This window comes from Dama dama, chromosome 20, assembly GCF_033118175.1.
Source record: "Dama dama isolate Ldn47 chromosome 20, ASM3311817v1, whole genome shotgun sequence".
Lineage (NCBI taxonomy): Eukaryota > Metazoa > Chordata > Mammalia > Artiodactyla > Cervidae > Dama > Dama dama.
In genome coordinates, this window is record NC_083700.1 from 112,446,090 (window position 1) to 112,462,659 (window position 16,570).

Below are 16,570 nucleotides of genomic sequence, written 5' to 3' on the forward strand. Positions count from 1 at the left end.
CTTGCCTTTATACCAAACCAGTCATGTAATCTTTTTAGTATTTTTTTCATCCAGGAAGGGGCCCATGATGGCAAAAGTGCTGAGGGCCTAGGGTGACTGACTTGCTCAGTTGCCAGGGATTCTTCGTCTACTGAACCATCAGGGACGCCCCTGTGTATGTGTTTAAGGCTACAAATTTCCCTCTCAGGGCCACTTGGCTTGTATCCCAGATATTTTTATATCTTATATTTTTGTTATATGTTTTTATTTCTGTTTTTTCTTTGTTCTATGAATTAGAAGTGTGTTGTTTAGTTTCCCTGTGCCCGGACATTTTCTCATTAGTTTCCTGTTCCTGATTTCTAGTGTGAGTCCACTGTGGTAGGGGAAGACATTCTTCATAATTTCAACTCTTTTCAATCTATTGAGATATGTCCTATGGCACAAAATATGGTCCACCTTGGAAGATGTTCTGTGGGCACTTGAAAAGAATATGCATTCTCTTTGTTGGGTGGTGTTAGTCACTCAGTAGTGTCCAACTCTTTGTGTAGGCTGCCAGGCTCCTCTGTCCATAGAATTCTCCAGGCAAGAATACTGGAGTGGGTTGCCAGTTCCTTCTCCATGGGATCTTCTCAACCCAGGATTAAACTCGGATCTCCTGCATTCCAGGCAGATTCTTTACTGTCTGAGCCATCAGGGAAGTTGAGTAGAGTGCTCTATAAATGTCAACTAGATTCTGTCTGTTGCTGGTGTTGTTGAGTTTTGCGATATCCTTGCTAATGATTTTCTGCCTAGAATTGTATCAATTCTTAAAAGTGATATGTTGAGTCTCCAACTGTAATTGTAGAGTTTTCTGTTTTTCTGTTCTTTCTATTGGATTTTGTTTCCTATATTTTGTAGTTCTGCTGTTTGGTGTATGAACATTTAGGATTACCATGTCTTTTGTGGATTGGCTCTTTTACCACATATAATGTTCTTCCCTGTCTTTGACAATTTTCTCAGCTCTGAAATCTACCTTATGTGATATTATAATAGCTTTCTTTTGATTGTTTGCATGGTATATTTTCCCCATCCTTTTACTTACACCTGCTTATTTCATAATATATCAAATGAGGTTCCTGAAGATACAGTTGGGTCATGTTTTTAAATACACTTTGCTAACCTCTGTCTTTTAATTATTGTCTTTAGACTATTTACATTTAATGTAATTACTGATATGTTAGGACTTCAGTCTACCATTTTATTTTTTTTTTCTGTTATATTTTTTGTTTCTTTATTTGGTTTTTTCTGTCATCCTGTGAGTGACTTCAACATTTATTTTTTAGAATTTAACTTTGATGGTGTTCTTTGAGTGTATCTCTTTGCATAGTTTTCTGGCAGTTGCTCTGGGTGTTACATTATATATGTATAACTATCACAGTCTATTCATGTCATATTTTGAGTGAAGTAGAAAAATCTTAATTTCCTTTATATCCTTTAACTCATACCAACATCATTTGTTAACATTTTCTTAAATATCTCCTCTGCATACCTTGAGAACCATGTCAAATAGTATTATAATTTTTACTTCCATCAAATAACATAATTTAGAAAGGGCAGAAAAGCCTATGCTTTTTACCTATGTTTTTGCTTACAAGTTCTTTCTTCCCTTCTGATACTCCAGGTTTTCCTTTCCATTTAAAGAAGTTCCTTTAGAAATCCTCTCTGGGTGATTCTACTGGTGAAAAAATCTTAGTTTTCCTTCATCTTGATTTCCCCCTCTTCACTGCTGAAGAATAGTTTTGTTGGGTATAAATTCTGGTGGCATATAAATTTTTTCAGTGTTTGAAAAAGTATTGTATCCTTTCTTCTAGCCTCAATTTCTTGTGAGCAATCCACAGTCATTTAAGGTGTTTTTTTTCCCCTACAGGTAAAGAGTCACTTTTCCACCCCTGCCCCACCCTCCATGCTTTCCAGACTTTTTCTTTGTCTTCAGTATTCAGAAGATTAACTAGGATGTATCTCAGATCAGATTTCTTTGTATTTATTTTGTTTGGGTTTCACTCAGCTTCTTAAATCTGCAGGTTTATATCTCTTTATCAAATTTGGGAAGATTTCAATCATTATTTCTTGAAATGCTTTTTCAGTTTCATCCTCCTTATCTTCTGAGACTCTGATGACATAAATACAAGATGTTTTTTAACAGTCCCACAGTCCCTGATTCTGTGTTTATCTTTTCTTTTCAGTTGATTTTCTCTGTTGTTCATATTGCATAATTTCTATTGTCCTATCTTCTAATTCAGTGATTCTTTCCACTGTCACCTCTATTCTGCTGCTGAGCTCAACCAATAATTTGGATACTGTACTTTTCAGTTCTAAAATATCTATTTGGTTCTTCTCTGTATTATATACTTTTTTGTTGAGGCTTTCTATTTTTTTATTTGTATATAGAAGCTTCATAATTACTCATTGTGACATTTTAATCATGACAACCTTAAAATGTTTGTCAGATAATTCTGACATCTCTGACATTTCAGACTTGAGATCTACTATCTATTTTCCTTCAGTTTGAGATCTTCCAGGTTCTTGTATGATGAGTGACTTTCAATGAAACCTAAACATTTTTGTATTATGCTGTGAAGTGAAGTGAAAATCATTCAGTTGTGTCCAACTCTTTGTGACCTCATAGATTCTACAGTCCATGGAATTCTCCAGGCTTGAGTACTGGAGTGGGGAGCCTTTCCCCTCTCCAGGGCATCTTCCCAACCCAGGGATTGAACTCAGGTCTTCCACATTGCAGGCGGATCCTTTACCAACTGAGCTATCAGGGAAGCCCGTTATGCTATGAGACTCTGAATTTAAATCTTCTGTTTAAACTCTGACACCACTCTGGCAGGGGAATTGTGTGTATGTGTTGTATGGTTACTGTCAGGAAGGTAGAAGGATAGATTCCTCACTCCATTGTGAGGGGGAGTTCCTTCTATTTCTGGGGGGGGGGGCAAGACCTCTGGCCCCCCCATGTGGTCTTCCAATGACACTTGTTACCACTGGGAACTGGTGAAGGTCCTGACTGTCCACTTAGCTTCCTCTGATGCATCCCAGCAAGGAGGGAGGGAGGGGTGGTGACATTTTGGTCTTCTCTCACACCACTCCACAGAGGATGTTGGGTTGCCTCCTACGTCTTCATGGGGTAGGCTCCTCATGCAGCTTTGCTGGTGTGTACTGGAGCAGGGATCCTGTTTTTTTGAGGTGTTTGAATGGCGTGTTGTTGTTGTTCTGTTGCTTAGTTGTGTCCTACACTTTGTGACCCCATGGACTGCAGCATGCCCGGCTTCCCTGTCCTTCACCATCTCCTGGAGCTTGCTCAAACTCATGCCCATCGAGTCAGTGATGCCATCCAACCATCCTGTCCTCTGTCATCCCCTTCTCCCTCTTGCCTTCAATCTTCCCCAGCACCAGGGTCTTTTCTAATAGGCTGGCTCTTCGCATCAGGGGGCCAAAGTATTGGAGCTTCTTCAGCTTCAGCATCAGTCCTTCCAATGAATATTAAGGACTCATTTCCTTTAGGATTGACTGGTTTGATCTCCTTGCAGTCCAAGGGACTCTCAAGTGTCTTCTCTGACACTGAAATTCAAAAGCATCGGTTTTTTGGCACTCAGCCTTCTTTATGGTCCAATTCTCACATCCATACATGATTACTGGAAAAACCATAGCCTTGACTAGATGGACCTTTGTTGGCAAAGTAATGTCTCTGCTATCTAATATGCTCTCTAGGTTTGTCATAACTTTTCTTCCAAGGAGGAAGCGTCTTTTAATTTCATGACTGCAGTCACCATCTGCAGTAATTTTAGAGCCCAAGAAAATAAAGTCTCTCACTGTTTCCATTGTTTGAATGGTGTAGGGTGGTTATCACCTAAAGTCTTCTTTGTCTGATATTGAGTTGCACTAGGTACCTTTTGGTTAGTGCTTTAATGGTTTATGGTTGACTGTTCTTTTATTTTCAACATATCTATTCATTATGTTTAAAGCATGCTTCTTCATGGAACTCTACTCAATGCTATATGTCAGTCTGGATGGGAAGGGGTATGGGAGGAGAATGGATACATGTGTATGTATGACTGAGTCCCTTTGCTGTTCGCCTGAAACTATCACAGCATTGTTAAGCAGTTATACCCCAACCAAAATTAAAGTCTAAAGTGTGAGCACACTTTGTTTATTTATATCTTTTTGTGAACCCCATGAACAGTATGAAAAGGCAAAATGCTTCTGAACTGTGGTGTTGGAGAAGACTCTTGAAAGTCCCTTGGACTGCAAGGAGATCAAACCAGTCCATCCTAAAGGAAATCAATCCTGAATATTCATTGGAAGGACTGATGCTGAAGCTGAAACTCCAATACTTTAACCTCCTGGTGTGAAGAGCCAACTCATTAGAAAAGTCCCTGGTGCTGGGAAAGATTGAAGGCAGGAAGAGAAGGGGATGACAGAGAATGAGATGGTTGGATGGTGTCACCGAATTGATGGACATGAGTTTGAGCAAGCTCCAGGAGTCGGTGATGGACAGGGAAGCCTGGTGTGCTGCAGTCCATGGGGTCATAAAGAGTTGGATGTGACTAAGTGACTGAACTGAACTGAATTGTGCTTCTTATAAACAGTACAAAGTTTGTATTTTTTCAGTATGGAAATTATTGTCTTTTAATTAAAACATTTGGTGTGTTTTCATTTCATGTAATTATGGATTTGATTGAGTTTAATTCAATCATATTTGTATTTCCTTTCTTTTTATTATTTATTAATTCACTTTTATTTTTATTCCTATTTTTCCTTTCCTGTATTCTTTTCAATTAATTTTTATTTTTCTACTTATCTTTGCTATTACTCTTTTTCTATATATTTTAGTGTCATTTTAAAGAATTACAAAATACGAGAAAAGGGAACCCTCTTACACTGTTGGTGGGAATGCAAACTAGTACAGCCGCTATGGAGAACAGTGTGGAGATTCCTTAAAAAACTGGAAATAGAACTGCCATATGACCCAGCAATCCCACTTCTGGGCATACACACCGAGGAAACCAGATCTGAAAGAGACACGTGCACCCCAATGTTCATCGCAGCACTGTTTATAATAGCCAGGACATGGAAGCAACCTAGATGCCCATCAGCAGACGAATGGATAAGGAAGCTGTGGTACATATACACCATGGAATATTACTCAGCCATTAAAAAGAATTCATTTGAACCAGTTCTAATGAGATGGATGAAACTGGAGCCCATTATACAGAGTGAAGTAAGCCAGAAAGATAAAGAACATTACAGCATACTAACACATATATATGGAATTTAGAAAGATGGCAATGACAACCCTATATGCAAAACAGAAAAAGAGACACAGAAGTACAGAACAGACTTTTGAACTCTGTGGGAGAAGGTGAGGGTGGGATGTTTCGAAAGAACAGCATGTATATTATCTATGGTGAAATAGATCACCAGCCCAGGTGGGATGCATGAGACAAGTGCTCGGGCCTGGTGCACTGGGAAGACCCAGAGGAATCGGGTGGAGAGGGAGGTGGGAGGGGGGATCTGGATGGGGAATATGTGTAAATCTATTGCTGATTCATGTCAATGTATGACAAAACCCACTGAAAAAATAAATAAATAAATAAAGGGAAAAAAAAAAGAATTACAAAATACATCATTAGTTTATTACAATTTACCTTAAATTAGCCTTTCATGGTTTCCTGAGAAATGCAATAATGCCACAAGTCCATTTACTGCTATCTGCCTTTTCTTCTGCTGCTGTTCTATATTTTACTTGTATATATGGTGTAGACACACATGACTCTTACTATTCTTGCTTTAAAAATCAGATTATTTTAAGAGTATTTAGCCTTTTATATTTACCCAAATATTTACATTTTTCAGAGCTGAAAATTTCTTTTATCTCTCTGTTCTCTCATCTGAACTAATTTTCCTTCAGCCTGAAGAATAATATCCCTTTAGTATTTTCATATTATGGGTCTGTTGCTGATAAGTCCTCTCAGATTTTGTCTGTCTGGAAATATCTCTATTTCATTGTCAGTTTTGAAGGACATTTTCAGTGGGTATGAATTCTAGATTGGTAGTTATTTTTTCCCAGTGCTTCAAGATGCCATTCAATTCCTTCTGGCTTTCATAGTTTCTGCTGAGAGACTCAGTAGTCTTTCTTATTTTTCATTACCCTGAAGGAAATGTGCTTTTAAAAAGAATCTAGTAACTTTCAGCATTTTGACTCTAATGTGTCTTTTGACTTTCAGCATTTTGACTCTGATGTGTCTGGACTCATTCTTCTTGAACCTCAGTGAAGCTCTTGAATTCATGGCTTGGTGTATTTCATCTGAATTGGAAAATTTAACAAACATTACTTTTTTATTTATTGCTTCTGTTCCATCCTCCTTTTTTGGGGGCAAATTCTAATTGTACATATGTTACAACATTCGACTATGCCTCAAATATCCCTTCTTGTCTGTTCTTTATCTTATTTGTTTTTTTCTGTACTTCAGTTTGTATTTCCTACTGATTTGTGATTGAGGTCAACCTGCATTTACTATGTCCACAGTATTGTTAAGCCAGGTAGAAGACTTCATACTTTTGGATACCATATTTTTCAGCTGTAGAATATTTACTTGTTTCTTTAAAAAGACAATTCTAAATTTCTACCTGCCACACTGGCCATGGTCAAAGCTGGGGGCCACACGTGCTCCAGGTTACTCCAGGGTAGGATGTGGAAGCCAGGGCCAGACCACAGTGGGCCAGCTCCCCAGAGAGCACCTGCCATGGATCCTTTTGCTATGACAGTGATGTCATAATGGGGGCCACAGCCCACCCAGGGCTGATTGACAGTCCTGTGTACCTGGGAACTTGTTTCTGCCACAATACACTCTCTGTCTGTCTCGTTACCTTGTGTACCTCAAACGCCTTGAAATGGACTTGGCATACAGTGCTCAATAAATACTACTGAATGAAACAATTAGTAAAGAGGATCTGTCCCTCAATATCAGATTTTGGATCTCCAAATCACAAGAGAAGGTGGACGAAACTGTAAGCTAAGTAGATTAAACTGTACTGTGAAGTATAATTGCTGTGAGAAACAGGCTGTAGCTTTCTCTCTTGTTACAAAATAAACATGAAGTCACAGTAACTCACTGGGAGGTTGCTTGTTGAGTATGGAATAGCAAAGAAAGTGGCTGGATGCTCTGAATTTTCACCGATGCCATGACTGTGGCATCTTAAGGCACTGATCTAGCTGAGAGTGGTCAATCTGCATAGGATCTAGGTTTGATGAGTTAACTAACTCCATAACATGTGCTGAGGACTTGCTATGTGCCAGAAAAGGTTACAATAGTGAGCAGCAAAGACAGTCACCCAGTCTCTGCACTTCAGTAGATATGGGAAGGCAGGTACTAATAAAAAGATCTCGCCAGTAAATATAACATGAAAACTACGATGAAGCACCAGGAAGCCACTGTAGCACAGTGTCAAGTGCATGCAGAGCAACCAGAATTACTCGGAGGTCCCAGAAGGTTTTCTCGAGGAAAAAGGACTTGAACTGACCCCAGGGATGAGTAGGGGTTTAACTACACTCGGGACTGAGGGTGGGAGCAAAGACAGTTCTTGAGAGAGAGCAGCACGTGCAAAGGTCCTGTGGTGGGAGGGAGCACAGTGTGTTTGAAGGACAGAGAGGAAGGTCAGGTGCTGGAGTACAGCCAGGGAGGGAGAAGCGGGTGATGAGCCTGAAGAGGAGAACCCGTGCCAGGTCGGGCATGGCTTTGTCAGCCTGGCAGGAGATTGTCACCTTTATCCTTGTGGGAACTAGGGTGTCACTGAAGGGTTTCAGCATGGAGTGCCAAGGTCATATCTGTATTTCAAGAGGGGTGCTCAGGCGGCTGTATGACCTCTGATCAAGTCACCTTCTCTGGATAAAGCTGGAATAACACAGATAAGTTGTATTCCTCTGAGTCCTTTTTCTCCTTTCTGATGTTCAAGGTTGCCCATTCCCCTTCTGCTAATGGTCTTCTTAAGGGGGGGATTTAATATAGCTAATTAAGTCTCAGCTTATGAAATGAAATCATATTTATGTCTCCCAAGGTCGCTTGGATTGGAATTTTGAGAACTCAAAACTCTACAGTTACACAATTACCATCAATCTGTTGGGGGTACCCTGAGCACATCTAGTGTGTGTTCAACCAGTTTAATTGTAAGAGGGAAATTCATAGCAGCCCCATCCTGGGACACTTCATGAGCTAGGACGTGGTGAGGGCAGACACCAGGCTTCAAGGAGCGAGAGGAGCAGCAGTGCGGAAGGTACCCTTGGGCCAGACCGATTATCAGCTGTGGTTAAGAAGAGGAAGCCTAGTCTCAGCTGAAAGGGGGCAGTCACCTCCTGTCTTCATTTCCCCTTTTGTTTGGCTTGATTTCCACATTCAGTCACTAAAGCATCACTTTTTGAAGACAGTCAATTCGATAGGTCAATGAGTGGCATAAATAGGTGCCCTCACTTACTTGTGGAAATTACATATAGAGAACCTTCATCAGGCTATGGGCTTCCCTGGTGGTTCAGATGGTGAAGAATCTGCCTGCAATGCAGGAGACCTAGGTTCGATCCCTGGGTCAGGAAGATCCCCTGGAGAAGGGAATGGATACCTACTCCAGTATTCTTGCCTGGAGAATCCCAAGGACAGAGGAGCCTGGTGGGTTATAGTCCACGGGGTCACAAACAGTGGAACACGACGGAGTGACTAAGCATGCATTGGGCTACAATGATGGAGGCTCCAAGGAGGCGCATGAAGGACATTCAGGTGTTAATCTGAAGAGTCAGAGGCAAGCTATAAAACTGTAAACTGTAAAATCAACACAGAAGGCTTCAGGATAGAGTCACTGTAGACACCACACATCCCCCTGGGTTGGCAAACTAATCACTAACGCAGTTGAGAGTGTGACAAACTCAGGGAGTGTGTGAGTCCCTGATGGGACAGGGAGGGCTGATGGACCATGGGAACTTGAGAAAGCCCACACTCCTGCCAGCTCCTCTGCCTGGAGGATCCTGGCCCCAGAGGCACAGCTGGCTCTGGACCAAGGGGAACCATGTTCACACACTTCTGACGCTAGTTGTATGGGGGTTTCCTCCATCAAGAAATCTTCTGCAACACCAGATGGGGCTCCTACAATCTAACTCAATTCTGGCACTGTCGACCTCGAGATATAGAGTCCGATCCCACAGGTGAAGGGTGATATATCCCACAAGACCGCCCCCACCCCACTCCAAATGACAATCACATGTCTAGATCATCACCTGTGCTTCTGATCAACAGGCTGTAAATCTAAGGTTCCCATGACCCCCTCCATGGGTTTGATGAATTCGTTAGAGTGGCTCACAGAACTCACGGAAACATACTTATCAGTTCATCAAGGGACACAATAAAGGACACAGAAGAACAACCAGATGAGGAGGTGTGCAGGGCAAGGTCTGGGAGGCTCCTGGGCACAGGAGCTTCTGCCTCTACGAAGTTGGGGTGTGTTACCCTTCTAGAAAAAGCAAGAGGATTCCAGAAAAACATCTACTTCTGCTTCAGTGATGATGCCAAAGCCTTTGACTGTGTGGATCACAACAAACTGAAAAATTCTTAAAGAGATGGGAATACCAGGCCACCTTACCTACCTCCTGAGAAACCTGTATGCAGGTCAAGAAGCAACAGTTAGAACCGAATATAGAACAATGGACTGATTCCAAATTGGGAAAGGATTACATCAAGGCTGTATACTGTCACCCTGCTTATTTAACTTCTATGCAGAGTAGTACATTATGTGAAATGCCAGGCTGGATGAAGCACAAGCTGGAATCAAAACTGCTGGGAGAAATATCAATAACCTCAGATATACAGATGACATCACCCTTATGGCAGAAAGCGAAGAAGAACTAAAGAGCCTCTTGATGAAGGTGAAATAGAAGAGTGAAAAAGTTGGCTTAAAACTCAAAGTTCAAAAAATAGATCATGGCATCCAGTCCCATCACTTCATGGCAATAGATGGGGAAACAATGGAAACAGTGACAGACTTTATTTTCTTGGGCTCCAAAATCACTGCAGATGGTGACTGCAGCCATGAAATTAAAAGATGCTTGCTCCTGGGAAGAAAAGTTATGATAAACCTAGACAGTGCATTCAAAAGCAGAGACATCACTTTTCTGAGAAAGATCCATCTAGTCAGAGCTGTGGTTTTTTCCAGTAACCGTGTATGGATGTGAGAGTTGGACCATAAAGAAGGCTGAATGTCGAAGAATTGACGCTTTTGAACTGTGGTGTTGGAGAAGACTACTGAGAGTCTCTTGGATTGCAAGGAGATCCAAGCAGTCAATCTCAAAGGAAATCAATCCTGAATACTCACTGAAAGGACTGATGTTGAAGCTGAAGCTCCAATACTTTGGCCATGTGATGTGAAGAACTGGCTCATTGGAAAAGACCCTGATGCTGGGAAAGATTGAAGGCAGGAGGAGAAGGGGACGGCAGAGGATGAGATGGTTGGATGGCATCACTGACGTGAGTTTGAGCAAGCTCCGGGAGTTGGTGATGGACAGGGAAGCCTGGCGTGCTGCAGTCCGTGGGGTCGCAAAGAGTCAGACACGACTGAGCGACTGAACAACAACCACCCTTCCAGCATGTGGTTGCATTCGCCCACCTGGAAACTCTCCTAATCCCATGATTACTGGGGTTTTATAGAAACCCCCTCACACGGGCATGATCAGGTATTAACTCCATGTCCAGCTCCCTTCCTCTGACTTGGGAATGGGGTGGGCGGAACTGAGATTTCCAGGCTTCTGATCAAGGCTTGGTCTTTCTGGTAGTAACAAGTCCCAACTTGGGAGCCACCCAGAAACCCACCCAGCATTGCTTCATTGTAACAAAAGAGGCTTCCAGTGCACTTATCACTTAGGAATTTACAAGGGTTCCAGGAGCTCCATGCCAGCAAGTCGGGGCAGAGACCAATACAGAACATTTTCTATTACCTCACAAGACCCCAGTGCATAACACTGTATATTGGGATCTGGCTGGCCTCTAAACCACCAGGAGATGGATGAGTGGCAACTTAAAATTCAATTCATCAGATTCCCTGACTCTCCAAGAACCCGCTCTTTGCCTCTGGCCTCCACACACAGATCTACAGGTGAGACAGGTGGGCATTTGAGGCACATGTCCTAGCTCCTTTGAGAGTTCTCATCCCACCTGTGGGCTTGGGTACCACGGATCCACAGTGATGAAGGTGGGGAGTTCACTCCCAGACTAGATTTATCCCACTTATGAGTCCACAACCCTGAGGGCTATGCATTTGGTAGACCAGTGCATAGTGGACCCAGGGAAGTCACCACAGGTTAGGCACGTTTCCTGGAAAGCAGCCCGGGGCAGCCAGGGTCTGCCTGAGGCCCGCCTGGACCAGTCCTGGACGCTGGGGTCGGGCTCCTGGTCACAGTTCAGTTCTGCCCTCCGCCTCCCGAGCATAAGCATCACTCACCTTTTTACCTCCTTTCTTCTTTCCTGGTCTGACTGATAGTTCCTTCTCTCTGTTCACAGCTAGTTTTAAGTTTTTTAGTTCCTGTCTCATCAGCTCATCAACCTAGGTCAACAGAAAAGATACTACATTTTAGGTCAATTTGCCTGCTTTGTGTTTTCTTTGTGAAGTTAGAAACAGCTTAAATTCTGGGTAGGTTACTAACAGGACGATATAAAAAAGCACTGCAGTGAAAGACTTTACTAGGACTTTAACATTAAAGCCGCTTTACCTGCACTCTGATCTCCGACTCCAGTTCCTTACGTTTGTCCTCCTTGATCAGTTCAGGGTCATAGTCCTGGGGGAAATTCCACGATTCGTCTTTATTCTTCCACAGGTCTGCACTCCAGAAGGAGAAAGGAAAAGAAAATGAATTTTTTTCTACTTGAAGACGAATGAAGGCAGTTTTGTGAAATATAACACAAACTCAATTTTCCACCCTATGTCCTTCTTTTCCACTTTCCAAATGGAAGAACTGTGCCTGTACAACGTCTAAAAAATAAAGAAGAAAACTGCTAATGTGAAAAGCTCCAATAACGAAGTATGAAACAAATGGTACTCTTCGGTACCACTGTAGTCACGTACGGATGTGAGAGTTGGACCATAAAGAAGGCTGAGCGCCAAAGAATTGATGCTTTCCAATGGTGGTGCTGGAGAAGACTTCTGAGAGTCCCTTGGACTGTAAGGAGATCAAACCAGTCAATCCTAAAGGAAATCAGTCTTGAACATTCATTGGAAATGCTGAAGCTGAGGCTCCAATCCTTTGGCCACCTGATGTGAAGAGCCGACTCATTGAAAAAGACCCTGATGCTGGGAAACATTGAAGGCGGGAGGAGAAGGGGACGACAGAGGATGAGATGGTTGGATAGGATCACCGACTCAATGGACATGAATCTGAGCAAACTCCAGGAGACAGTGAAGGACAGGGAGCCTGGTGTGCTGCAGTCCATGGGGTTACAAAGAGCGGACATGACTTAGCTATTGAACAACAACAACAATAATTATGGGGTTATGGAATTACAGGTAACTGTTTTTGTAATACGTTTTCCATTAGTTCTATTATTCAAATGATTCAATGAAATGGGAGAGACTTTGTTGCTAGTTCAGCTTACCCGTGATTTACCTTGGCCCCTATTAAAAGCCAACACCGAACACACAAGTACCCATCACTCATCCCGAATTCAACAGCTGTGTTTTTGTATTACTTTTGGGATGTTTTTGAAATCATATATATTTTACATGTCCCTTTGGCCTTACCCTGGCAGTTAGGAGGATGGTTAGAGGAAATAAGGGTAATTTTGAATCACTGGAATAAATGGAAATAAAACTGTTTTCTCAGAAGGGGAATTCCAAATGTTCACAGAGGTGCAGACCCCTGGACCCTGGCCGTGGGATTGGAGAATCTCCCAAGGGAAAAAGACTTGCCAGTTGGGGAAGAGATCTCTTCCTTGAATTTATGTTCAGACTGTGATGAAAATCTGCTGGAACCAAACCTGCAACCACCACGCAGCTGGGCCACTTCGCTGGGAGCTGGTCCCTTGGGGGCACTGATGCTGTTCAACTCGGGAGGGCAGTCGAGGACCACGGGGTGGCCCACCTCGTCTGACAATGGCTAAGACTGGGAAGAAAGGGGGCCTGTGCTGGGTCTGGACGGCGGGTGGTGAGTGACGGGGCGGAAGCTTCGCAAGCACAGCCTCCCCTGTGACCATTGATCCTGAGATCAGACAGGAGTGTATCCCCCAACACAGCTGACCAAGCAGGGAGGGGCTGGCACTTACTCAACACCCAGAGGACAGTCACAGACAGAAATGCATGTCTGGGTGCACAGGGAGCCAAGGAGTCAACGCTGCAGGCAGAGGGGAGAGAAGATTCTCAAGAGAGCTAAGTGGGCACACAGACGAGAAAGGAGGGTGGTGAGCAGAAGCAGTGAGAAAGGAAAGGAGAAGGGATGAGACGTGGTGGGAGCTGCAGATTCCGGGCGACAGAGCAACAGGGCCACAAGAGGCAGACACACAAGGGTGCACAGCCAGGCAGGGAATGGCCCCAAGGCTCTGGCCAGGGGGAACCCGTCAGGGATCCTACCACCTACCAGCTGCTGGCCTTACGTGGTCCTTTGCTTATTAACAATCTCCACCCCCAAGGGGCGAGGGGCCAGTGGGACAGTGGCTGTGCTAAGAACACTTAAAAACATTGTTTTTAGCAAGTGCAAGCGGGGACACAGGACCACGGGGCATGTCCTCTTACAGGGCTCTGAGTCAGGGCCACACAGGACACAAATGGAGGGAAACAGGGAGACCCTATTTTCCAGAAGTGTGGGTTGGGTGCACAAGCCCTGGGGGGACACCCTGATGCTGCTCCCAGAGGCTGGCAGGGAGGTTTCTGGAAGCCGAAGAGGGTCATCACAAACTGCTGACCTCACACAGGTCTGGTGGGCCGGCTCACTTCCTGGGCTACTGCATGGGCAGAGGGGTTGGCCTGTCTGGATTTCATGCCTGGCAAGGGCTCTCAGGCTTAGCAGTCTCCCCCCAGTTAAACTGAGGGCAGTGTGGCCTGCGCAGGGCTCCACCAATCCTTGGCCAATCTTAGGAAGATGGGAAGGAGAAATCTACCAGTGATGCAAAGTTTCAGGGGCAGGTTTTTGAAAAAGAAGAGGTTGAAAGTGCCCAGATCTTTTCCAGGGTGACTATTGTGAATTTATCAGAAAAAGATAACACATCACAAAAGTGGTGAAATTTTCATAAAATTGATGCACCCATGGGTTCTTCCCCAGCAAGGTGGCCAGGTGAGAGGTGGCCCAGCCACCACTGAGACTCAGACAATGGGATGCGATGATGGGGCTGGAGGGGCTTGGGGGTGTGCCTCCTGGACATCTGTCAGAGGTGAGGGTCAAGGTGAGGGACCTCCCTGGTGGTCCAGGGGCTAAGACTCTGCGCTCCCAGTGCAGGGGGCCCAGGTTCCATCCCTGGCCAGGCAACTAGGTCTCATATGCCACAGCTAAGAGTCTGAATGCCACCAAGAACCACACGCTGTAAGGAAGATCAAAGATCCTGCGTGTTGCAACTAATACTCAGCCAAATAAATAAATATTTTTTAAAAAGTTCAATCAGGGCTTCCCTGATAGCTCAGTTGGTAAAGAATCCGCCTACAATGCAGAAGACCCCAGTTTGATTCCTGGGTCGGGAAGACCCTCTGGAGAAGGGATAGGCTACCCACTCCAGGATTCTTGGGCTTCCCTTCTGGCTCAGCTTGCAAAGAATCTGCCTGCAATGTGGGAGACCTGGTTCCATCCTTGGGTTGGGAAGATCCCCTGGAGAAGGGCATGGCTACCCACTCCAGTGTTCTGGCCAGGAGAATTCCATGGACTGTCTAGCCCACTGGATGGCAAAGAGTCGGACACGACTGAGGGACTCTCACTTCAAGCAGAATCACCACCCCGATGGGGGAGGTAGCCAGCCTGGGACTGCTGGAACAAGACAGATGTGGGCCAGGTGTGGCAGGGATGGGCACACAGGAAATGACTGGAAAGCTGGCTCTGAAGAGTCATCACTTTGAATAGTCATTCCCATGGACAGTGTCAGCAAGAGAGAACTATCCTGCTCATCAGTGTTCAGGGCAAGAATGCATTGCCTACATGGTCTATACCACCCCTTTGATGTGAAAAATGTCTTAAGTCATAAACATCTGGCCTGAATCCCCCAGAAGGGAGATTTTGCAGTGAGCTTGTGAGGTGTGAGTACATGAAGGGCGGTTAATTCACAGGCCTGAAGGCAACTGCTCCTTCTCTGTGCATTTTCTGAAATCTACATAAGCTTACACTGAGGGAAACTCTGAAATGTAGGAATAATATGGGTTTAACATTCTTTTTTATGGGTTTAAAATTGTACATTCTCCCCCTTGAAAATGTAACTGTGCTAAAATGTTCTATTCGTCAATAGCACTGGGACTTTTGTGCTGGGTCAGTGGTAAAGAATCCACCTGCCAAGTTCATTTCAGTTCAGTTGCTCAGTTGTGTCTGACTCTTTGCAATCCCGTGGACTACAGCACGCCAGGCTTCCCTGTCCATTACCAACTCCTGGAGGTTGCTCAAAGTCACGTTCATTGTGTGCCATTCAACCATCTCAGCCTGCTAAGTAGGAGACGTGAGTTTGATCCCAGAGTCTGGAAGATCCTCTGGAGAAGGACATGGCAACCCACTCCAGTCTTCTTGCCTGGGAAATCACATGAACTGAGGAGCCTGGCGGGCTGCAGTCCATGGGGTTGCAAAGAGTCAGACAGGACTTATCGACTAAAAAAAAAACAACACTCAGCAATAACAATAACAACTCTCTTCTAACAGATGATGACTGAATCTTGGTTGATGATTAAATCTCTGTGAGCAAAACCCACCTGCTTCATTAAGATCTTTTAGAGCAAAATGACTTTGTTATTCAAAGGAAGCCACTTTGCTTTTTCAGGGGATAGATAAGACAGGAAGCAATGCATTTAATAATGAAAGGGACCCAGAATATTCAACAGAAAGGAAAGCAAGATACGACTGTTTATGTGGAAGCAGTGGCACCTCGTGACATCCTCACTCTGGAGCCGTGACTCTGATTTACAGATAAAGCAGTTCCGAGCAGCCTTCGTGGGTTTTACCTAGAGGTTATGTAAACGGACCTAGTTTTCCACTAAAACTTTGTTTTTCCCATGACACTTTTGCACAGGGCACGTCTCAATCCCTTCAAGAATTTCATGGACATTTATAAATGCAGGAAGCTATTCATGACTCTCAAAGGGAAACAACGGCCTGCTCTTTCCTGTAGCAGAGAATGAGTTTTTAATCTGAGAGCAGGAGAAGCCAGAACCGGGGTAGTTTTTATCTGCTCAGAAGTGGGCCAAGGAGGGGGCATAAAGTCAGTGATTAAAATGCTAATACTTCTTTTGAGAAGGAAAGCCTTTGATTTTTATGAAAAGAATGCTCAGATGAAGACACTGAATTTCTGTAAGTTACCGAAGACAGGATGGATATCTCATCAAACACCCCAACAGCCAACGAGCAAAA

At 43.9% G+C, this 16,570-nt stretch overlaps 1 protein-coding gene across 1 annotated transcript in view; it reads right to left on the minus strand.

Moving 5' to 3' along the window:
* IQCA1 (IQ motif containing with AAA domain 1) overlaps window positions 1-16,570 on the minus strand; it is a 178,072-nt gene that overhangs the window by 59,732 nt on the left and 101,770 nt on the right. The window contains exons 10-11 of the mRNA XM_061120125.1: window positions 11,762-11,868; window positions 11,494-11,595 (exon numbers count right to left, since the gene is read on the minus strand). Coding sequence (XP_060976108.1) covers window positions 11,494-11,595; window positions 11,762-11,868 — 209 coding nt within the window. The remainder of the gene's footprint in view (window positions 1-11,493; window positions 11,596-11,761; window positions 11,869-16,570) is intronic.